A 24209-nucleotide genomic window follows, 5' to 3' on the forward strand; every position below is an offset into this window, starting at 1 on the left:
GTAGAGAAAATCTACAAAACAATAGCAAAATAGTGATAGAGCAACATACAATCTTAAATTGATTCCTATCAGATATCTGGTAGAGAAAGTCTACAAAACAATAGCAAAATAGCGATAGAGCAACAATATTTACCTTGGGATGTTTTATGTTTGTGTGGTTGAAATGTTTCATACAATATCTCAAAACAGTTTTATATGTTAATGAGATCGTAGGATGATGCTCTGGAACATATGGGATAATCTTTGCAGAAACGAATCAAAAGACTCAAGTTTCTCAAGGTATGTGGATCGAATGATGACACAAGAGGCTGCGGAAAGGCTCCTTGATACTCCTAGGCAATAGATTGGATATGACACACCAAACTAGAGCCCTTAGTCTCTGGATATCACACACCAGAAGTTGGATATTACACACCAACACTCATTCAACTCGACAAGCAAGAAGAAAAGAGAAAACAAAGGTTTTGATAAAAAGATTGGATGTTTCTACAAGGGGGTCACAACCAGAATATAAAGGAGAAGCCTTGTACATGCACAAGGTCTCGAAAATACAAGGGAAATAAAGACAAAGGCTTCCTTAGAAACACAACAAAGACTAGAGTTTTTGAAAACTAAATAACATAAAAGCATAGCTTAAAAGATAACATAAAGTCTTCATGTGGACAGACCAAGATCAATTATCTAGGAGATAAGAGAAGTAGACTTGTGGCCTTGTTAAAAACCTTTCTTTGGAAAATCCAATGGGACAAAACCAAAAGTTAGGAAAAGAGCACACACAAGCTACTTGCCTAGATGATGATCAGCTTGAAGGTGGAGTAGCTTGAATGATGGTTAAGCTGTCTAGGATGATCAAGTTTCCGCCAAGACTAATGTATTCTTCTTGTTTCCAAGCATTCTTCAATGTTGCATACTCAACTACAATCAGGTTCATACTTTCATTCCTTGGTGCTTTCCATGATCACATCATATGTGCTTGAAAGTTGAAACCTAAAACAAAACCCTAACCCATATAATGGGCCCATATGATTATTTTAATATATTTTTTTGACATGATTATTTTAATATTTTATAGGCTTCTTTTAACACACTTTTTTTTTTTTTGCTAAAAGGACTGTCACATTATCAAGATAAAAACACTGTCATACTTTCAAATTTATAAAAATTGTATAAATGAAAGAGAAATGCAACTAGGAAAAAGAAATGCACAAAGACGTTCGAATAAAAAGCTCTCCGGAGCCTCCGAAAAACAAAGTGGAAACTAAGATATCCATCATAGTCTTCGCCAAGGTGTAGCTTGCACTTGGTAGTATAACATTCAAGAAAACTATTCGTCTTGCTTAACCCTGCGTCATGCTATAGTCAAAGACATGAGAAAAGATGATACTTGTGAGAGTGAAACTCCCCAGCTTAAGTCTGACAAAGCAGCAACCCTGTATCATTGTCGGAGACTAGATCCTTACATTTTTTCTTGTATGCTTTATTATAAATTGCTTATACTTTGGTTCACACCTCTAAGCTGAATCATTGGGCTATTTAATCCGTGTGACACTATGCATTTAATAAAGGAGGGGCTTCTACATCTATTTGATTATCTTCCGGATCCAAAACCTTGAGCTGTTTGAACCATTTCTTCTGCTTTGGTTGCTCTGCACTTATTGCAATGGCGACATCGTTGGGGAAGAGATCACATTTGACAAAAGCGTGCACCACCGTCATTACCAGGACACCTATCACCGTCAGCGTTGCTGCTCCCGACAATAAAACCGACAGTATCTGAGTTGCTACTACGGTGACTTCCCCTGAGTATTTTATCGTCGCGGTGGCCACGGCCGTCATCGGAAACGTGTAAGCCCACCAAGCTAGCGAGAATCTAACATGTCACAATATAGATATATCAGATAACATCTAATTTATTTGATCTCTAGACTCTTCTAATCAGTTAGAGAAGTATCTTACTTGAATCCGCGGAAAAAGTTAATCCGAACAACCTGAAACAAGAACCACAAGTAGTGAAGTTGGTAACATTTCTTGTGACGCAAGCTACTTTGCTCTGTTCTCACTGTTATCATTTCTTGTGACGCAAGAAACTTTGCTCTATTCTCACTATGACTACATGTGTTAAATTAAATATAGAAAATTACCAGAGAGAAGCACAAGAACAAGGAGGCGAAGTAAGCTAGACGCGAACCGAGATCAAAAGAGTCAGAGATCTTGGTCCAAGCCATGGAAGCGACGGCCGGTGCAGCCACAAAGAGGAAGAAAACAGGATGAAGCTCTTTAGGTAAGGTTTCGTTCGTGGGAAGTCTCTGATACAGAGTCACAAACAAGACCATATAATAAGCCAACCCTATGGAGAAGAAAAACATCGGTCCTTCTTTTAACCCCATCGATGCTCCAAGAAGTGCTCCAACGAAGTTACCAACAATAGAAAGGTGATTTGTAGGGTTAGCAACTTTGGAGAGGCGTCGTTGTCCACCAGACATCCACTGTCCGTAAATCTTCATTTCAAGAAACAAGATTGGAGCCATAAAGAAGTACCAAAGTATAGTGGGAAGGCTCGAGGTGATGGAATGTGGGATCCCAAGTGCCAAGAAGAGGACTGTTATGAGGGGAGCGAAGAAGAAGTTGACTCTGATGGGATGTCTGAACTCGCGGCGGACCGCCTCGAAGAAGAAGATGGTTTTGAAGAGGTAAGTGATGGAGACAGCGATGAGGAGGACGAGAGAGATCCACCAGAGCACGTGGTTGACCACTTGCGTCACGTGCAAGAACTTTTCGGCGTCTGTGGTTGCTAAGGTCTTCCACATGATGGCGTGACTGCTTACTCCAAGACACATCCCGTACGATGTGATTGGGAACCGAAGAAGAAACGGCCACGTTTTGTCATCAGGGAGAACTATCTTCTCCTTCTCCTGTTCTTTCATATATTTGTTAAGACACCATTAATTCAAGTAACTAAAAAGCAAGAATAACAACAAAATTCCATAAAAACATACTAACTAAATTTTTTTAATACCTAATTTTTTTCCTACCTAGTTTAATACTTAAAACTAATTATTTTATTCATATTCATACATTTATTTTTAAAACTGTGATATTTTTAATATTTAAACTATGTTTTTTAATCAAAAATATTAATACCTTGAGAGTATCAAGTTCAGGGCCTTGAAGAGCGTCGAAGAATCTATCAGCGGTTAAAGATTCAGTGATCTCTTTATCCTCTTGCAATGATCTGTCAATGGGTTTTCCACGTAAATTCGAGATCTGACGTTCGAGTTTCCCTGACATGGTCCTGAATAGGTCAAACCTCTTGTCATGGGAGTTTCTAGAAGCTTCTTGGCCAAGAAACATGGAACCTCTAGGCATAGACTTGGAGTGAAACGTCATCCTTCTCCCTCCCATTCGTTTGTCTAGTCGTGTGAACTCTCCATGACTCGATTGACGTTGTTTGTCTAATAGATCTGAGGTTGCCAGAGAAACTGAAGGACTAGCCGATCTTGGATTATTCATAATTTCTCTGGTTTAGTACATAAAAATTACAGAAACACACATATAAATTAAATAAAAAACGTCACATTGAAGATACACACTGCTATCTAATTGGATCATGTATATAACATATAAACCATATATACTTACAGAAAATAAAGAGAGAAGTGATGGAAACAGACAAGATGTAGATCTGATCACTACAAAGCACAGGAGTAATAATGTTTATGTGTGGGCACTGGGCAGTGGGTAGTGGCTGCTATATATGTCAAGTCAAATAAGTCCACCGAAAGACCAGAATGTTCTCTATTGTTTAAGTTTTTGAGCTGTCCAAAGAAAAATAAAAGTTTTATGTCTTTGTATTTTTTGTTTTATTCAAGCAGTTGTGTTCTGACCAGCAAGGCTTTGTCTGCATTCACTTTTAATTTATTTTATTGGTTCTGTACAACCAAACGGATCTCTCGGTCTCATCAACCGGTGATTTTTATCTGAAATGTGTCCCAAGCTATTTGCTAAAAGAAACTATTAATGCAAAAATATAACAACGGTAAGAATAGATTACGATGATAAAAATATGCAAATAATTAGATTAAGAAATTGAGAAGGAGTATTAAAGATAATGTTCCTTGACTCCCAAGTCAACACAATAAAACAAAAAAATACGGTTTGGCCTTTTCAGTCTCGTTTTGCCGCGTCTGTGCACTACTACTTAAGATAATAGAGTTTGGTTGTTGTATACTTTTACTGGGCCTACTGATTCGAAATGTGCTTAAATAGGCTGACTCGTTCCTATAAAGCCCATTAGTTGATCCTTTCTCAGCTCTCAAGATGATCTAACGGCTAAAAACAATCCCATCTAACGATTAGGAAAGAAAGTTGTGTATACATTTTGAGTATGAAAGAGAATGCAACACAAGTCTCTTCCTCCCTCCATTTTCAGGTAAAGAGCAATTAAAGATCATCCCTTCTTTATTACAAAAAAGTATCTGAATGTACAAAAAAAGACAGGTTTTGTCTTTTTGACTTTTCGTTTGCCTAAATCCCTTTTATCTCCCGGTCGGAAAAAGCGAGGAAGTAACCGGAATATCTACTGTTTTCCGGTGCAGACACGCCGGAGAATAAACAGAGCCGCCGACGTTAAGAGGTTGTTTATTTAGTTGTCTTCTTTGTTTACATTGTTCATGAAAAGTTCCTTCTTTGATGACCCATCCTTGTTTTTGCTTATGGTTTCACGGCTCAGAGATCATGGTGATGGAAAAAGATTCAGACTTTACAGACCTAAACAGTGAGGGTGTTCTCAAAACCCTAGAGCAGATTGAGGAAAAGGCTACATCTTTTCTCAATCTTTCGCTTCAGATTGATCACATGGTAGAGTCGCTGAAGAAGAAGGAAGAACGGCTTAGAGTAGTTGAATCTAGGGAGAAGGAAGTTGCTTTGCTTGAGAAGTCTGTTCTGAGAAATCAAGAGTGTTGGAGGAGAAAGAGATGGACTTTGATATGATTCAGGTTCTTGAAGCATCTCTCTTGGGATTGGTGATTGAGAGACAAACTGAAGTAGCAGTGAGAAAGAAACTTGAAGATGTTACAAGTGAGTGTGAAAAGAAGAAAGATGAGGCTAAGTTGGTTTTTGAGTCAATCCATGAGAAGTTGTGTGGGTTAGAGAAGGCAGAGAAATATTTTGATGTGAAACAAAGAGTGAAGATAGAGAGGCTTAGCTCACTTGAGGAGGCTATCAAGGTGATATATGCTGAGTTGAAGAGAAAGGAGGAGAGGTTTGAGTTGAAACAGAAAGAAGAAGCTGATAGATGGAGAGAGGAGACTGAACTGAAGAGAAAAGATCTTGAGATTAGGGAGAAGACACTAGAAGAAAGGATGAAAGAGCTTCAACTGAAGCAGATGGTGTTAGATGAAAGATCAAAGCAAAATGCAGAGACTAGAAAGAGATCCAACCATGAGGTTGAGCATGATAATGGTGCTGGTTCTCTTACTCCTCCAGCTAAAAAACATAAACCTGAAGAAGCAGATTTGGCTTGTGCTTCAAAGGATGGAGACATTGGAGAAACTGTCTGCAAAGATAAAAGTGACAAGGATCCTAAACCGTTAACTTGTCCTGATAAAAAGTTTAATGGTTTTGGCAAGTCAATGAGCTCTTTTGCTGTAGATCAAGTATGGGCTTTATATGACCCTAGAGATGACATGCCAAGGATCTATGCTCAGATCAGGAGAATCTTTAGCTCTCAGTTTAGTCTGCAGGTGACATTACTTGAACATGTGGAAACTACAAAGGAAGAGAAATCAATTCTTTCCAGTGCTTGTGGGAGGTTTGAATATGGAGATACAGAGATCAAAAGCCACCTGTTGTTTGCTCATGAGATGGACAACATCAAATGTGACAAGAGTGTCATAGTGAACCCAAGAAAGGGTGAAACATGGGCTCTTTTCAGAGATTGGGATATAAGCTGGAAGTGTCACTCGGATCTGCTTGACCCTCCTTATAGGTACGACCTTGTGGAAGTTATCACCGAGTTTGACGATAAACTAGGCATTTCAGTGGCATATATGGGGAGAGTTGAAGGATTTGAGTCGGTTTTAAACCGTGTTGAGCAGCATGGACTCATCAAGATCATCTGTCCGGGGGAAATGCAGAGGTTTTCTCATAAAGTTCCACCTGGTTCTTTCAAGCTAGACCCTGCTGCTGCACAAGGCTATGATCCTGTTCTTGAGGAGGTGGTGGACACGAGGATAAAAAGTAAGGAATGTGACAAAGCTCCAACGGCTGAAACTCAAGAAGGGTCTACAAAAGATCAGCCCATCATATTAGAATGAGGGAACCAAATCTAGTATATATATGTAGAGTGCCACTGGTGATGGCTTTTGATGTTACATGACGTAGTGAATCTGTAACCTTTTGGCTCTAGTTATGTTTTCTCTTTAAACCGTTCTGTTTCTTGAACTGAACCAACTTCTTTTGTTAAAAAATGAAAGAGAATGCTTCTTTATGATTGATCAAAAAAAAAAAAAAACAAGCTTCTTTATGTCTTCATGGTGGGATTCACTCACTAGCTTTTGTTTCTTCTCTTCTCCTCCCCTATGAAAGTATCTCCATTGTTAAGAAAAAAAACTTATATAATGTGACGCAATCACTTTTATTACAAGACTAAAAATCCCATTATGTGAAAAAAGAAGAGTGAAAATAAATAACTATTTGTTTCCTAACAAATTAAATATAATTATTCCATTAAGTTTTTTTTAAAGTTGTATACTTGTATTAATCTTTTAGTCTTGTTATTTGTTAATTTTATCAAACTCTAATTAATAGTTGGGAAAATTGTTTTTTTAGAGCAAAAAAATGGTAACTATGTCCCTTTATACTAATATATACTACTTTATATCCCATTAGACTAATTTTTTTCAAAATAGCAGTAATGCCCTTAAAATTGTAATTTTTTATTCTTTTTTCGTTTTTTATATTTTTTTGTTCCTTTTTCGTTTTTTTATTTTAAAAAAAAAAATATAAAAGTGAATATTCCCAAATATTTTGTTTCCATATTTTTAGGAACTGATTTCTTATCCGTAGAATACAACTAATATGTAGAAATCGGTTTCTACGGTTTTTTAGAATTATAGTAATGTTTAGATTTTGATTTCTACATGTTTTAGATTTATAGTAAAGCTGTAGAAGTCGGTTTCTACGTGTTTTAGATTTATATTAATGTGTAGATTTTGATTTCTAAAGATTTTAGAACGATAGGTTAAGCGCGGAATGTGTATTCTAAATATTTTTAGAATACTCCTATTTACGTAGATCACGTATTCTAAACATTGTAGATTCAATGAAAAAAGTAGATTTCGTTTTCTACTTCGTAGAATGTCATTTCTACTTTATTTAGAACATAATATGAAATTTATAATTTTAACTTTTTATAACTAGAAAAAATATCACTAAGTTCATATAGGTATTTTATCAAAAGTTACTATTTTTTTTAAAAAAATTTGTTAGTAAAACTATTTATTAAATTTATTTTCAAAAATATTAAAGGGTGTTATAGGAAAATATGACACAAAATATAGATTAGTCTAAATGGACATAGTTACTATTTTTTTGCTCTAAAAAAACAGTTTTTCCTTAATAGTTTTACTTTCCTATTTTTATTAGAAACATTTTAAATGGTTTTTTTTTGGGGTAAAATATTCCAAAATGGTTGATATTTCCCGGCAAAAGGGTTAACGACCATAAAAGCTAATGAAAGCATTTCTATAGATAGAGAACGATCGTCCTACACATATCACACCTATTTGTATTCTCTATCGTCCACCAAATCCTTATTCACCCAATAAAACTGAGTTATTTGAGAATAAAAAACAAAAAGACAACATTTTAATCAGGGAATGCTTTTGCGTTTGGTTCAAGGATTTGTTTGGCAGAAATGGAGCAGAAGAGCGTGTTGTTCTCAGCGTTAGGGGTCGGTGTTGGTTTAGGACTCGGGCTAGCATCAGGTCAAGGTTTAGGTAAATGGGCAAACGGCTCGGTATCTGCAGAAGATGGTCTTACGGGAGAAAAGATTGAGCAAGAGTTGGTGAGGCAGATTGTTGATGGAAGAGAGAGTGGTGTCACTTTCGACGAGTTTCCTTATTTCCTAAGGTAACATCAACATTTCTTGTGTATCAAGAAAGAAGCATTTGCTTATATTACTATACTCACAATGCTTCGCTTTAATCATGTTGCAGCGAGAAAACTCGGCTTTTATTGACAAATGCAGCTTATGTTCACCTAAAGCAGTTCGATATCTCCAAGCACACTCGTAATCTTGCACCTGCAAGTAAGGCTATTTTACTTTCTGGACCTGCAGGTTAACATCTCTCCCCTTTTGTATTCATACCTCAGTCTCCTCAATGGTTTTGTGTAATTTTATTTTATTTTCTTGGCAGAGTTTTATCAGCAAATGCTAGCAAAAGCATTGGCTCATTACTTTGAATCGAAACTATTACTACTAGATGTAACAGACTTCTCTATTAAGGTGATAACTAATCCCATATAGTTTTAGAAGTTGCCATGTAAAGAGTAGCTTTTGTAAGCTTTTATCTTTTGATACAGATACAAAGCAAGTACGGATGCGTCAAGAAGGAACCTGTATGTTACTCTGTGATCTTATGTTAGTGTAGCATACATTTGTGACTGTGTGTTTATTTCTTATCTACTGTTTGCTAGTCTCACAAGAGGTCTATTTCTGAGCTGACGTTGGACAAAATGTCGAATCTAGTGGGATCTTTCTCTATGCTCACCCAAAGGGAACAACCAAGAGGTACATACATTCTCAATTGTCTTAGAATTTTTTTTTTTTGTTCCTAATGAATCTCAAGTGTGAGCATTATTGTAAATGGCAGGGACCTTGCGTAGGCTCACTAGTGGCAACGATCTTACCTCAAGGTACATTGGTGCTTGTCTTGCTTGGTTTCTTTTTGTATCTTAAAACTCTCTTGACGGTATAGCTCTATCTGTTTTATGTAAGCTCACTAGTTCCTTTGAAGTACCAGGGGCTTTGAAGGTTCAAGTCATCCTCCGCAACTCAAGCGAAATGCTTCTGCTGCTTCTGATATCAGTAGTATATCATCCCGTTCTGGAACTTCTGTTTCAGGTATGGAAACGTCTTAGTTGTATTAACCTTCAGATTCTTAGATCTCTTGTTCATTTGTGGTTGTCTATACCTCTATAGCTTCAAGCAAACGCAGTACAAACTTGTGTTTTGATGAGAGACTTTTCCTTCAGTCACTTTACAAGGTAATACCTCAAAAGTCAAAATCATCATGGAATGATTCAGTTCAACTCTTAAACTGAACACTGTTATCTTTACAGGTCTTGGTTTCGGTTTCGGAAGCCAATCCTATTATAATATACCTAAGGGACGTTGAGAAGCTTCTTCAGTCAGAAAGGTTCTACAAACTGTTCCAGAAGCTCTTGTCTAAGCTTTCTGGACCTGTTTTACTTCTCGGCTCAAGACTATTAGAACCTGAAGATGACTGCCAACAAGTAGGAGAAGGCATTTCCGCTTTGTTTCCTTACAACATCGAGATCAGACCTCCAGAGGATGAATCTCAACTCATGAGCTGGAAAACTCGGTTTGAAGACGACATGAAACTGATTCAGTTCCAGGACAACAAGAACCACATAGCTGAGGTTCTTGCGGCTAATGATTTAGAATGTGATGACTTAGGTTCGGTATGCCATGCAGATACCATGTTCCTAAGCAGTCACATTGAGGAGATTGTGGTTACTGCAATCTCTTACCATCTGATGAACAACAAAGAACCTGAGTACAAAAACGGGAGGCTTGTAATATCTTCCAACAGGTACTAAGAAGAACAATTATCTCTTCAGAACAACAAGTTTTCACCTTTCTTAAGCTAAACTGATTAAATGATATTGCAACAGCTTATCCCATGGACTGAGTATATTCCAGGAAGGTCATAGTTGTCATGGGAACTCCTTGAAGATGGACAGAAACTCTGACTCCAAGGTATTAACAGTTTTGACTAGTCCTGGGCATATTATCTTAAACCCGAAAACCGAACTGGAATCGAGCAGACAAATCGGAACTGGACCAAAATTTACCAAAAACCCAAACGTTCCTATTTTTCTAATCCTGAGAAATCAAAACCAAACCCGAACAGCGAACCAAACGAGCACTTGAATATTCGAAATACGATAAAATATTAAACAATTTTAACTTTTTATATTATTTATAAATAAAAATATTAAAAACCCCAAATTAGAATATTTCAATTTTTGGGGTTTAAATGGGATTTTCGGAGTTTTTTTTTTGTTTTTTCGACTTTAAACCCAAACCAAACCAAACCATAACTATTTCTATTTTGGTTCCAATTCAGATTTCATAAAAATAAATTGAAACCCAATCCAAACCCAACATACCCGAAATGATCCAATCCGAAAAATGTCCGGTTCCTAAACGAGTCCTAAACACCACAATCCGAATAACTCGAAATCCTAATAAGGCGAACCGATCTGCACCGAAAACCTGATTGCCCAGCACTAATTCTGACCATGTGCTTTTGAAATATTAAGATGGCTGATATGTTTATGGCTCTGGTGCAGGGAGAAGAAAGTGAAGGGATGATAAACAGTGAGCTCAAATCTGAGACGACTCCTTCAGAAAAGAATGAATGTCCCCTGCCTCCAAAAGTACCTGTAAACGTAAGCTAAAACATACTATTCAACATTCATATGTCAATGTGTTTGCGTTACATTACAGGTTCGGTTTTGTAGGAGGTACCACCTGATAATGAATTCGAGAAGCGCATAAGACCAGAGGTTATCCCTGCAGATGAGATCGGTGTGACGTTTGCTGACATAGGTTCACTAGACGAAACCAAAGAATCACTTCAAGAGCTTGTCATGCTTCCTCTCCGTAGGCCTGACCTGTTCAAAGGAGGCCTTCTCAAGCCCTGCAGAGGGATCCTCCTCTTTGGACCACCTGGCACCGGTAAAACCATGATGGCGAAAGCTATAGCGAACGAAGCTGGAGCTAGTTTCATAAACGTGTCTATGTCCACAATCACTTCAAAATGGTTTGGAGAAGACGAGAAGAATGTGAGAGCTTTGTTCACACTTGCAGCTAAAGTGTCTCCGACTATTATCTTTGTTGATGAAGTGGATAGCATGCTGGGGCAGAGGACTAGAGCTGGAGAGCATGAAGCTATGAGGAAGATTAAAAACGAGTTCATGACGCATTGGGATGGGCTTATGTCGAGTTCAAGTGATAGGATTCTCGTTCTTGCTGCAACAAACAGGCCGTTTGATCTTGATGAAGCCATCATTAGGAGGTTTGAGAGAAGGTTAGTGGATCTTTTTCACTTGAAACCCTGAGCTTGAGTTGTGCTAACTCCATGTTTTTGTTGGGAGGCAGAATCATGGTTGGTCTTCCATCGGTGGAGAGCAGGGAGAAGATCTTGAGAACTTTACTGTCAAAAGAGAAGACAGAGAATCTTGATTTCCATGAGCTTGCACAGATGACAGATGGCTATAGTGGAAGTGATCTCAAGGTTTGACCACAATCCTCATCTCACTTTAACCAACACCATTATCTTCTCTTCATGGACTGACTATGGTGAATGTTATTACAAACAGAACTTTTGCACAACAGCTGCATATAGACCAGTGAGGGAGCTGATAAAGCATGAGTGCTTGAAAGACCAGGAGAGGAAGAAGAGAGAGGAGGCAGAGAAGAGTAGTAGTGAAGAGGGAACTGAAGCAAAAGAAGAAGCATCTGAGGAGAGAGTGATAACGCTGAGAGCTTTGAGCATGGAAGACATGAGAGTAGCTAAAAGCCAGGTAAGTTTAAGGCACTTAGTTTGTGTTTGATGATCTTGTGCTTCAAAAGCTAATTGGTTTGCATTTTTGCAGGTTGCTGCTAGTTTTGCAGCAGAAGGAGCAGGAATGAATGAACTGAAGCAGTGGAATGAATTGTATGGAGAAGGAGGCTCCAGGAAGCAGGAACAGCTCTCTTACTTCCTTTAGTAACCCCAACAAATTCCTGATAACATTTTCTACAAATTTTTCATCTTTATGAGTAATATTTCATAGTATTATCATACTATTAAACTTTAATTCTGGAGATTTTGTAAATAAAACATGTACAGTTAATTATCTCTTGTTTATTATTAATACAAAATTTAGCTGTTTTTGTCAAGCCTCATTTTTATATTTCACAGATTTTAAAGATAAGATAGACCAAACATATCTTGCAACATTGTTTCACTTCTTTTAATTGTATATAATTTGTGTATCCATCTTACGATCTGCACATAGACATAGCCGTGGAGTAGAGAGTGTTAAACAACTTACATGAACAAACATCAGAAGAAACTATAGAGTAAACCAAATGGTCAGGTTTGATTGTGTACAGTTGGGAGCCTCTTATGTTGATGGAGTGAATAGATGCAGAAGCGAAGACCAATAACCAACCAACTGCAGTTATAAAATACAACACAGAGTCTTCAGTAAAAAAGTCTTATTTCTAGTTCTAAGCAATAGTGAGGAAGTGTAGAATATAAACAAACCTGAGCCAAGATACCCTTCCCCGTTTGGGCTTCGATTATAAGGCCAATGGTGAGTCCTATGATTGCCCAGGCTCCGTTAATAGCCTCTATTTCACGCCTTCTTTGTTGCCTCTCGCTGCCTTTGATCTCTTCCATTTGCTTCGCTGCTAATCGCTTGGCCTCAAGAGGGTCTACCATGATTACCTCCTTTTTTGCCTTTACTCTTCCTGGAGGAGGAGATGCCTACACAAACACTCAGGCATGGGCAGAAACTTATAAACTATACTATCGAAAGACTCAACAACCAGAAAGTGAAATGTTCTTGTTTTGCAAATGGAAAAGCTAATCTATCAGAGCAAAATGGTCAGAAAGGTCATACATTTGGATTAGCTAGGACTCGAACTGCTCCACCTCTGGATCTTGTTGCATCTTGGTGTCTTCTTAGTCCCTTTCTGAGAGACCACAAAAAGTTATGGATGAATAATATAGTTGAAGATATCTTATTATCAAAAGCAATGGTAACATGTGACCAATGGCTCCTGAATTGGATGTAACCTTGAAGTGGCTCACATGGGAAAATAATAGATAAAAACTAAGCTTGAATACTTTCTCCCTCGTGACTTATTACCATGTCAAATTGAAAAATATCATAACATAATTCAAGAGACGAAGCAAAAAAGGAGAAGAAATAAAGCTGGAAATGGAATACAAGGGAACAAACGTAGAACATGCAATGCGGGATAAGAGGAACGCTTATCTCATGAATAAAATAACGACCAATTCGGTATGCCAAACTTGACATACACCAAAGAAAGTGAATGAGATGGTTACCAATAAGTAAACGTATCCCAAACGCAAGAGCAAACACATTCACATCACAAGTGTGATATATGTAAAAGTGAACCGCTCCCAGAAAACAAAAAATGTTAACCAAACATTACAAAAAAAAAACATCATCTGAGACTGAGGCATTACCCACTGACAAGAAAAAATCTTGACCAAACATTAGAGACGGTAAAAAACCATTGATCCAACATTCAGTTACAGAGAAAAGGATTCAAAGTCAGACACTTTAATGGCGCGTAGCTACAGAAAATCACAACCCACAACACGAATTTGAAAAATAACGAGACAGAACACTACTACATACGCTGTTCATGCCGAAAGTTCAAAACTTTCCACAAAACATATGAGAAACCGAGAAATGTAATTCGACAAGGAGAGAGAAATAGATTTCAGATAGAAACTTACACTAGAGAAGAGGAATAGGGAGTCAAAGGAATCGTAAGGCGTCCATGGAGACTGGAAGAAGAAACTTGAGGATCAGCAGCTCCGAGGGAGAAGAAGAAGATAGACGGCGTTGAAGAGAGAGACGACGTCACCACCATTTCTAAGCCTTTCATATTTTCCCACGCGCCTTTCTCTGTTTTTTATATTCTTTTTGGAGGATTAGTTACCAAACTCCAGTTAACACGCCGCCGTTTTAGACCCACCAATAACCAAAGAATAAAATACATAAAATATCTTAAATCTTATCCATTATTTAATTAAAAACTCTAAAGGGTGACTTGATTATACAAGACACTGGACTAACACCAAGAATATGTTTAACATTAATCTATTATTATTTTATTCTAATAGAATTTGTTAGTGCTATATAAAGACCAATGACAAATAATTCCAATTTGCACCATATTGTTATGATTCAAATCCTAAAGTTCTTGGTGTAAAAGTATTAATAAATCATTAACTTAAGGGCCTTTCTCAAACAATTTTTTTTATGCAAGTTAATAAGCTACAATGTTGGTTAAAACATCAGATATGTGCAAGGAATTGATTTTAAGACAATAAAAAAAATTACAAGCTTGAAATAAAAGGTGATTATGTTTGCGAGTTATATAAAGTTTTTTAATTGATTACCAAGGAAATTTACACAAATTTAATTATGAAAAGATTTACATTTGGACATGAATCATGAAGTAGGGAGAGAGAGCCAGAGGAGCAGCCGTTGTGGCCTGTTAAGGTACCGAGCTTGCCACGCCGGCTCAGCGCTCTCTTGCACGAACCCACTTTTCATGTATAACCTCTTCGCTGCTTCATTGACCACCGTCACATGCACGTACATATCCGTTATTCCTGGAACCAATATCACAACTCCTTTTCTAAGTCCATTTTTGAAGTGTACTATTATAATCAAAAGTTCTTACCCCATTCTCTAGCAACTACTTTGGACTTTTCAATGAGCTTGTAACCAACTCCATTACGATGCAGCTCTTTCGCAACACAGACGTTGCTCAAGTATGCCCTCGCAAAATCCACACTAAACCCCTATATAACAAAAAGGACTATAAGCTTGTCTACTATCACATTGAAGATTTTTTTTTGTTTTTTTGTTATATACAAAGTTTGGTAACATCAAATACATACCTCTGGTTTTGTTCCAGCGATTTCATCAGGAAGCCAACGGCATTGGTTAAGATCAAGGCTCCCCACCACAACTCTGTCTTCTATCCCATCAGAATACTGAAGAAACAGATGAAGCATAGCACAAATCCATATCAAACCCCAAAGCAACAATGAAATATTGGTCTATATAACCCAAATTTTTTAAGAGGAAATGTAAATAAACACAAAACCTCCAAATTTTTAAAAACAAAATTTTATTAATTTTTTTACTAAATTGTGTATAATACTTAAAATTTAAAGGCTGATCCTGCCCTCACATTTATGAAAGGAAGCCTCTTCAAAGTCCCTTGAAAAAAAGTCTTCTATTATACTAACTCTACTGGGATGCCACTGGTAATAATACAAGATGAGCAAATGAAAAGACAGACCTTACATGCAGAGCATAAATCCTCAGAAGAGGTTGATAGTTGAGATAGTGGAAGAGTAGCATTTACGCAGGACACCCTCGTAAAACCTTCCCTCTTCCCTGAAACTCTCTCCTTAAGCGCTTCGAACTCACGCTCCGCCAAGTATTTTCTGTGATCCTAAAAGAAACTTAAACAGCAAAACGTAATATCAGCTCAAGAACATAAGGATAAAACCCATCAAAGAGAAACACTTTCAAGACTTCTTGAATATGTATATATACACTCCCAAAGTCCAAAACCAAAGATACCAAACATATGTAATAGGGAGAAGAACTGACTTGGATATTGAAAGAAGAAGGGTTGAGTTCGTTGAAGGTCCGCACGCGGAGGCAAGCTGCAGCCCAAAGCTCGTCCTCAGACACTGTTTCGGATATGACGATCGCTGACCTGTCGATCGCTGGAGCAAGAATGTGTGAGGCGGAGATAGGACGTAACCGGAGCCTATAGGAAGGAGAAGACCGGACTCCATCTGTGTTTGACTTGCTGAAAATGGCGACAGAGCATGAAGGAAGAGACGATGAACAGAGAAACGCCATTTTCTGGTGGACTAACCATGTCCTCAGCTTCTTGCTAAGCTACAAGCTCCAATATCTAGGCCCAATGGGCCCACAATTTTTTTCTTTTTTAACATTTTCAATTTGTTTGTCTACCTGAAAATTTAATCTGAATGACCAGAATTTACATTCGTCACAAAACAAAAAACAAATTCTACGAATTTGAACATACGGAACAACTGCAAGCGGTCCAAATAATAACAAAAAATACAGATACATATAAATCTATACTATTATTTGCGAAGTAAGTTTTTGGAATCGAACTCTCACGTTAAAAGTTAGAGTGGTTAATATCGTTTATACTCTTAATGAATAAAATGTATAAGTAAATTAAAAAATAAAAACGAAATTTTAATTTATATAATTAGATAATTGATTAAAATTAATAATGTAGAAACCCGTTAAAAAAATAAAAAAAAAATTATGTAGTGGTCATACCGCGGGCAATGGATGGTCGAAGAATTGATCATGGGTGAACCATAAGCTGCTGGACCATGGTTAGAAAAGTGTTAGATTGATCAGAAGGCTGTTTTGGAAGCATAACATTTTTGGAAGCACGACGGTTTAGAAGCTCGACGTTTTTGAAGACTGACGTTTCTTCATCACGAAGTTTTCTCGGAATATCTCCGTATCAGTAAAATATTATTCTGAAGACATTATAAGTCGGAAGCAGGACGGGAATTAAGCAGGACGGGAAGCAAGCACGACGGGATTGAAGCACGACGGGAAAACCCGAAGTTGGGCGAAAACCCTAATTTCGGTATTACGAAATTCTTTGAGGAAGCCGGAGGCTCGGAAAATATTTTTAAAGGATATCAGACATCATCTGTAGTTTATTAAAAATATTCAGAGAATCAGAATGGGAGCGGAAAAATATTCGGGATTGATCGCGGGTCAGAAATTCACAAGAAGGATCGAAATCGCGCAAAGAAACCGAGAAGCTCGAGGTGGCTTGATCAGAAGGGATAAGAACGTGGTGGCAACTGTCTAACTAGCTGAGTGTCAAGAGAAGCTCGAGGTGTCGCCGTGCATGGAAGCTGCACATGCAGCTTGACATGTAGGAGCACGAGGTGGATTAGCAAGCACGAGATGTCGCGACGCATGCAACCGAAGCATGCTGATCGACATGTGTGTGATGCTGTGGCGCCTTGCATGAGCTCCAGTCATGCAGCCTGACATCTGGGAGGAGTGGTGGCGTCCGGCATGTGTTCTGGACATGCAGCCAGCCATGTGGAGCACGAGGTGTCGCCGTGCATGCGTCCGGAGCCATGCGGAGCGACACACGGGCTGCCACCAACCTGAAGCTGATTGGCTGGTGTCTCCTATAAATACCCCACGACCCCAGCTCATTTCTTCACATCCAGACCTGTCCAAACAAAGTTAAAACCTTGAGAGAAAAGTAGAAAAAGAAATCAAGTGATTCCGAGCTATTTCGAGAGTTTTAGAGAGTTTTCGAGATCAGTTCTCTATTGATTTCGAGTCATCGCCTTGGGAAGGTTCTGTCCAACTGAAGGTCAATCAAGTGAAGATCAGATCAGATGGGAGTCAAGTCAACGTGGCTATAGAGAGAGAGAGAGAAAGGAAGTGATCGATTCTAGAGTATGGTCGATTCTGAAGACCGATACTCCACCGAGAAGGCCAGTTCCGTCCAATCGGCGATTCTCTACGATTGTGACGCGGAAGCTCTGTCCAATTCAATTCGTCCAAGCCAGTCATATTCTATGATGGTCTAGTGGAGGTGCTGCCCAGAGTTAGTTCAGAACCACGGGTTCAGATCAGTCGAAGTTCTGCTCGATACTCCGCGGGAAGTCCGAAGAACTGTCCAGAAGCTAGAGGAGGTTCTGTCCGAGTCCAGATCAGCCTGTCGAGGCCTGTCAACTTCTTCATGGTGAAGCCAAGGTTGTGTCCAAGACAAGATCAGTCCATTCCAGTCCAGTCAAGGCGTCCATTGGGTTTTGGCCAAGTCTTCTCCGATCAACCAGCTGCTTCTCGCCTAGAACACTGTGAGTTGGTTTGTGTGAATTCCACTTGGAATTTAGGGTAGTTTTGTGAGTTGGTTTGTTTGAATTCCACTTGGAATTTAGGGTAGATCGAGTCTGCATATAGATTAGAATGATCACGCTATTGAATGGTAGAGTCCTTAGGGTTATTTTATTTATGGAACCGGACTCAGTTTAGCAAGGGCTAAGCTGAGATGAATGGAATTAAGACTGAGTTGATAACCTGATTAGGACTAAGATTAGGATGCATCATGTTTTCTATTCTTGCGTGTTGATATGGTTGAGTGCAGGTTCCCGTTATCTTTAAAGATAGTTTTTCAGCGGAAGGCTGGACTATCTGGGTAACGGTTTGATTGAGTTGTTTAGTATTCATATTGTTGTTTAGTTGTTTAGTAGTTAGGCCATATAGGCCGGACTACTGGTACTATGGTTAGTCTTGTGGAGTCGAGTGTCTAGTTAGGATCTGGAACTCTATCTTTAGGTTAGGTTCTAGATTGAGTTTGTGTTGTGTGAGTGTGCCGACAGTATGTGCGTAACCCGCCCATACTAGGCTTGTGTAGGGGTGATTAGTGTTTCCTCGGCTTCGTACCCAGCGGGTTCAAGGAAACCCCTTATTCGCTGGATCGGGAAGACTCAGAGAGACGGGATCATGGCCTATGGCTGAGTGATTACACGACGGTGTAATGTGGCAGTGACCCGAAGGACTGTGGGCTGTCGCGCGGTGACCCGAATGACTGTGGGCCGCGGTCGGTTGAAAGTTCCTTCTTCTGGCCTTTGTGGTAGGGAGATAGGATATTGCCGATAGAGAGGAGGAACACGAAGTCACCAGGGCCCAGGTTAGAGTGTTGTGTTAGAGTGTCGTAGAGGGTTATGGAACCCTCGAGTTAGTGTAGCACCGATATACGGTTTTACAAGTTAGATCGAGTCGTAGTTACTCATAGTCTTATTATTGTGATTGTGTTTGTGGTTGATTGATTTGCTTGCAGGTTCTGACGTTAAGTCTAAGTCTGGTTTAGGTACCGGATTAGGCTTGATGTGTATTTCGTTAGTGTAGGCCTGACGTTGGCCTGTATGTGTTTGAGTGATTGCTTGTGAAGGGTGGTGGATATTAAAGCTATGCGGTATCATTGGTTGGCCGATCATGTTCTTGTTTGATTGTTGGTCGATCGATTAATGAAACTTGTATAGTCTAAGTGTCTAACACTACATGAGTATTGAACTCAGGCGTATATATGGTTAACTAGGGATTGCTTGTTGACTTGTTTTAATGCAGGTTCCCGTTACTTGAAGCTAGATCATGGCAGGAGGCCAAGTCTAACTTAGTAACGGTTTGCTTAGCCTTAGCTTTTATTGCATGCTAGGGCTAGATTGATTGTTATTTTGGGTTGTCTGGGTAGAGTCTAGGTTGCGGGTAGAGGCCGCCAGCTCACTGAGTAATACTAGATTACTCATCCAACTCCGTTGTCCTTTTTGCAGGTCGCTTTAGGTAAGGATGATCGGATAGCTTCGTGCTGGACGTTAGGACCGCCGGTGTAGATTTTCATGCCTTTTGTAAACGGTATTGTGAATTGTGTTATGTTGACTCGATTTGGCATTAGGCCCAGTCTTGAATTATTCAATGTATGAATATTTCTTGAATCAATAAAAGTAATTGTTTTATATGCGCTTCATGAGTACTCTGATATTTGACTAGTCCGGTCTAACACAACGTTAGGTCGAGGTACGGGTTGAAAAGCCTTAGGCCTTGATCTAACGGAAAACGCTAACTCTAGGTACGGGTTGCAAAGCCTTATGCCTTGACGCAGCGGGACGAGTTAGTGGATGAACTGGTCTAGGTCGTGGAGTAAAGTTTGTGACTCTGACCGGATTGTCCCTAGCCCGTCACGTAGCGCTTCCGGACCATGGTGTTGGGTTGGACGGTCAGTCATGTTCTTGTTTGATTGTTGGCTGGCCGGTCGGCTCATTCATCTCTAACCCTGGGTGTTGGACGGTCGATCGGTCATGTTCTTGTTTGATTGTTGGCCGGTTGATCGACCATATGTCTAGGACGGTTCGGGGGTGTTACAGAGGTGGTATCAGAGCATGGTTTCGTCCATGCTTCCGGAACTCATGATTTAATCGGTTTTAAATATTTATCGAGTCAAAATGAGTCACAAAAGGCATTAGGGAAACCGGTCACGTCCAGCGATAGGATTTGTGGTTCTAGGAAATTAGGATTGAGATAGTGGAATCTAGAACTGTTAGGTTGCTTGGGTAGAACTGTTAGGTTGCTTGGGTAGAACTGTTAGGTTGCTGGTTAGAATTGCGGTTAGGTTGCATTGTTAGTATTTTCTAGGTTAGTAGATTATTTGATTAATTGTCTACTAACTTGCATGTTAAGTGTTCTTTTGAGTTGCAGCGAGTAAGTATGTTTGTTGATCGGAACTTTAAGGGATGAAAACCTTAAAGTGGAGGGAGTTCAAGGCCAAACCCAAACCCGAAGCGAAAGAGGAGAGACAGATTCAGAGAACTGGGCTGTGGTATGGACTGGACAGATGGGAGGAAACAAGACTTCATTGGGGAAGGACTTCATCAGTAATTGGGAAGACAAAGATCGAGAAAGGATTTGAGGAATCTGGACAAGATAGTATCATGGGCAATGAGGGTGTTATGGCAGAGTAAAAGAAAGAGGATGACTCAGTGATCATTCCAGTGATGAGATATGAAGACAATTGTGGAGGCTTTGAAGAGGACACTCAAGGAACCGTGGTGGACAGCGTAAAGAGGTTATGGAGATGAGTGGAGAATGTTGTGAAGACGAGCAATTGCGCAACCAAGAATTCGAGGACGAATTCTATTAAGGGGGGGAGAATGTAGAAACCCGTTAAAAAAAAAAAAAATTTATTTAGTGGTCATACCGCAGGCAATGGATGGTCGAAGAATTGATCATGGGTGAACCATAAGCTGCTGGACCATGGTTAGAAAAGTGTTAGATTGATCAGAAGGATGTTTTGGAAGCATAACATTTTTGGAAGCACGACGGTTTAGAAGCTCGACGTTTTTGAAGACTGACGTTTCTTCATCACGAAGTTTTCTCGGAATATCTTCGTATCAGTAAAATATTATTCTGAAGACATTATAAGTCGGAAGAAGGACGGGAATTAAGCAGGACGGGAAGCAAGCACGACGGGATTGAAGCACGACGGGAAAACCCGAAGTTGGGCGAAAACCCTAATTTCGGTATTACGAAATTCTTTGAGGAAGCCGGAGGCTCGGGAAATATTTTTAAAGGATATCAGACATCATCTGTAGTTTATTAAAAATATTCAGAGAATCAGAATGGGAGCGGAAAAATATTCAGGATTGATCGCGGGTCAGAAATTCACAAGAAGGATCGAAATCGCGCAAAGAAACCGAGAAGCTCGAGGTGGCTTGATCAGAAGGGATAAGAATGTGGTGGCAACTGTCTAACTAGCTGAGTGTCAAGAGAAGCTCGAGGTGTCGCCGTGCATGGAAGCTGCACATGCAGCTTGACATGTAGGAGCACGAGGTGGATTAGCCAAGCACGAGATGTCGCGACGCATGCAACCGAAGCATGCTGATCGACATGTGTGTGATGCTGTGGCGCCTTGCATGAGCTCCAGTCATGCAGCCTGACATCTGGGAGGAGTGGTGGCGTCCTGCATGTGTCCTGGACATGCAGCCAGCCATGTGGAGCACGAGGTGTCGCCGTGCATGCGTCCGGAGCCATGCGGAGCGACACACGGGCTGCCACCAACCTGAAGCTGATTGGCTGGTGTCTCCTATAAATACCCCACGACCCCAGCTCATTTCTTCACATCCAGACCTGTCCAAACAAAGTTAAAACCTTGAGAGAAAAGTAGAAAAAGAAAGCAAGTGATTCCGAGCTATTTCGAGAGTTTTAGAGAGTTTTCGAGATCAGTTCTCTATTGATTTCGAGTCATCGCCTTGGGAAGGTTCTGTCCAACTGAAGGTTAATCAAGTGAAGATCAGATCAGATGGGAGTCAAGTCAACGTGGCTATAAAGAGAGAGAGAGAAAGGAAGTGATCGATTCTAGAGTATGGTCGATTCTGAAGACCGATACTCCACCGAGAAGGCCAGTTCCGTCCAATCGGCGATTCTCTACGATTGTGACGCGGAAGCTCTGTCCAATTCAATTCGTCCAAGCCAGTCATATTCTATGATGGTCTAGTGGAGGTGCTGCCCAGAGTTAGTTCAGAACCACGGGTTCAGATCAGTCGAAGTTCTGCTCGATACTCCGCGGGAAGTCCGAAGAACTGTCCAGAAGCTAGAGGACGTTCTGTCCGAGTCCAGATCAGCCTGTCGAGGCCTGTCAACTTCTTCATGGTGAAGCCAAGGTTGTGTCCAAGACAAGATCAGTCCATTCCAGTCCAGTCAAGGCGTCCATTGGGTTTTGGCCAAGTCTTCTCCGATCAACCAGCTGCTTCTCGCCTAGAACACTGTGAGTTGGTTTGTGTGAATTCCACTTGGAATTTAGGGTAGTTTTGTGAGTTGGTTTGTTTGAATTCCACTTGGAATTTAGGGTAGATCGAGTCTGCATATAGATTAGAATGATCACGCTATTGAATGGTAGAGTCCTTAGGGTTATTTTATTTATGGAACCGGACTCAGTTTAGCAAGGGCTAAGCTGAGATGAATGGAATTAAGACTGAGTTGATAACCTGATTAGGACTAAGATTAGGATGCATCATGTTTTCTATTCTTGCGTGTTGATATGGTTGAGTGCAGGTTCCCGTTATCTTTAAAGATAGTTTCTCAGCGGAAGGCTGGACTATCTGGGTAACGGTTTGATTGAGTTGTTTAGTATTCATATTGTTGTTTAGTTGTTTAGTAGTTAGGCCATATAGGCCGGACTACTGGTACTATGGTTAGTCTTGTGGAGTCGAGTGTCTAGTTAGGATCTGGAACTCTATCTTTAGGTTAGGTTCTAGATTGAGTTTGTGTTGTGTGAGTGTGCCGACAGTATGTGCGTAACCCGCCCATACTAGGCTTGTGTAGGGGTGATTAGTGTTTCCTCGGCCTCGTACCCAGCGGGTTCAAGGAAACCCCTTATTCGCTGGATCGGGAAGACTCAGAGAGACGGGATCATGGCCTATGGCTGAGTGATTACACGACGGTGTAATGTGGTAGTGACCCGAAGGACTGTGGGCTGTCGCGCGGTGACCCGAATGACTGTGGGCCGCGGTCGGTTGAAAGTTCCTTCTTCTGGCCTTTGTGGTAGGGAGATAGGATATTGCCGATAGAGAGGAGGAACACGAAGTCACCAGGGCCCAAGTTAGAGTGTTGTGTTAGAGTGTCGTAGAGGGTTATGGAACCCTCGAGTTAGTGTAGCACCGATATACGGTGTTACAAGTTAGATCGAGTCGTAGTTACTCATAGTCTTATTATTGTGATTGTGTTTGTGGTTGATTGATTTGCTTGCAGGTTCTGACGTTAAGTCTAAGTCTGGTTTAGGTACCGGATTAGGCTTGATGTGTATTTCGTTAGTGTAGGCCTGACGTTGGCCTGTATGTGTTTGAGTGATTGCTTGTGAAGGGTGGTGGATATTAAAGCTATGCGGTATCATTGGTTGGCCGATCATGTTCTTGTTTGATTGTTGGTCGATCGATTAATGATACTTGTATAGTCTAAGTGTCTAACACTACATGAGTATTGAACTCAGGCGTATATATGGTTAACTAGGGATTGCTTGTTGACTTGTTTTAATGCAGGTTCCTGTTACTTGAAGCTAGATCATGGCAGGAGGCCAAGTCTAACTTAGTAACAGTTTGCTTAGCCTTAGCTTTTATTGCATGCTAGGGCTAGATTGATTGTTATTTTGGGTTGTCTGGGTAGAGTCTAGGTTGCGGGTAGAGGCCGCCAGCTCACTGAGTAATACTAGATTACTCATCCAACTCCGTTGTCCTTTTTGCAGGTCGCTTTAGGTAAGGATGATCGGATAGCTTCGTGCTGGACGTTAGGACCGCCGGTGTAGATTTTCATGCCTTTTGTAAACGGTATTGTGAATTGTGTTATGTTGACTCGATTTGGCATTAGGCCGGGCCCAGTCTTGAATTATTCAATGTATGAATATTTCTTGAATCAATAAAAGTAATTGTTTTATATGCGCTTCATGAGTACTCTGATATTTGACTAGTCCGGTCTAACACAACGTTAGGTCGAGGTACGGGTTGAAAAGCCTTAGGCCTTGATCTAACGGAAAACGCTAACTCTAGGTA

At 39.9% G+C, this 24209-nt stretch overlaps 4 protein-coding genes and 1 pseudogene across 4 annotated transcripts; 2 read left to right on the forward strand and 3 right to left on the reverse strand.

Moving 5' to 3' along the window:
- Nucleotides 1–1364: 1364 nt before the first annotated feature.
- LOC106444698 (S-type anion channel SLAH2) lies at nucleotides 1365–3739 on the reverse strand. The gene is made up of 5 exons (XM_048764105.1): nucleotides 3640–3739; nucleotides 3142–3517; nucleotides 2142–2912; nucleotides 1957–1988; nucleotides 1365–1870 (listed from the first exon to the last, which is right to left on the reverse strand). The coding sequence occupies exons 2-5, from the start codon at nucleotides 3508–3510 to the stop codon at nucleotides 1549–1551; spliced, it is 1494 nt and encodes a 497-aa protein (XP_048620062.1). The 5' UTR covers nucleotides 3511–3517; nucleotides 3640–3739; the 3' UTR covers nucleotides 1365–1548.
- Nucleotides 3740–4269: 530 nt separating this feature from the next.
- On the forward strand, nucleotides 4270–6950 carry LOC106444699 (annotated as a pseudogene).
- Nucleotides 6951–7632: 682 nt separating this feature from the next.
- Nucleotides 7633–12460, forward strand: LOC106444700. The gene is made up of 15 exons (XM_013886146.3): nucleotides 7633–8130; nucleotides 8217–8338; nucleotides 8418–8506; nucleotides 8584–8619; nucleotides 8698–8791; nucleotides 8874–8916; nucleotides 9024–9124; nucleotides 9203–9267; nucleotides 9343–9836; nucleotides 9919–10003; nucleotides 10600–10698; nucleotides 10771–11339; nucleotides 11411–11546; nucleotides 11632–11835; nucleotides 11908–12460. The coding sequence occupies exons 1-15, from the start codon at nucleotides 7916–7918 to the stop codon at nucleotides 12019–12021; spliced, it is 2466 nt and encodes an 821-aa protein (XP_013741600.2). The 5' UTR covers nucleotides 7633–7915; the 3' UTR covers nucleotides 12022–12460.
- On the reverse strand, nucleotides 12244–14044 carry BNAA03G48950D. Its single transcript, XM_013882754.3, has 4 exons — nucleotides 13794–14044; nucleotides 12922–12994; nucleotides 12564–12785; nucleotides 12244–12471 (listed from the first exon to the last, which is right to left on the reverse strand). Exons 1-4 carry the CDS (start codon nucleotides 13943–13945, stop codon nucleotides 12421–12423), a joined length of 498 nt encoding a protein of 165 aa, XP_013738208.1. The 5' UTR covers nucleotides 13946–14044; the 3' UTR covers nucleotides 12244–12420.
- Nucleotides 14045–14411: 367 nt separating this feature from the next.
- On the reverse strand, nucleotides 14412–16063 carry BNAA03G48960D. Its single transcript, XM_013882755.3, has 5 exons — nucleotides 15694–16063; nucleotides 15377–15532; nucleotides 14970–15065; nucleotides 14750–14870; nucleotides 14412–14678 (listed from the first exon to the last, which is right to left on the reverse strand). Exons 1-5 carry the CDS (start codon nucleotides 15949–15951, stop codon nucleotides 14515–14517), a joined length of 795 nt encoding a protein of 264 aa, XP_013738209.2. The 5' UTR covers nucleotides 15952–16063; the 3' UTR covers nucleotides 14412–14514.
- Between the last annotated feature and the right edge of the window lie 8146 nt (nucleotides 16064–24209).

The sequence above is a fragment of the Brassica napus genome, chromosome A3 (genome assembly GCF_020379485.1).
Source record: "Brassica napus cultivar Da-Ae chromosome A3, Da-Ae, whole genome shotgun sequence".
NCBI classification, from domain to species: Eukaryota; Viridiplantae; Streptophyta; class Magnoliopsida; order Brassicales; family Brassicaceae; genus Brassica; species Brassica napus.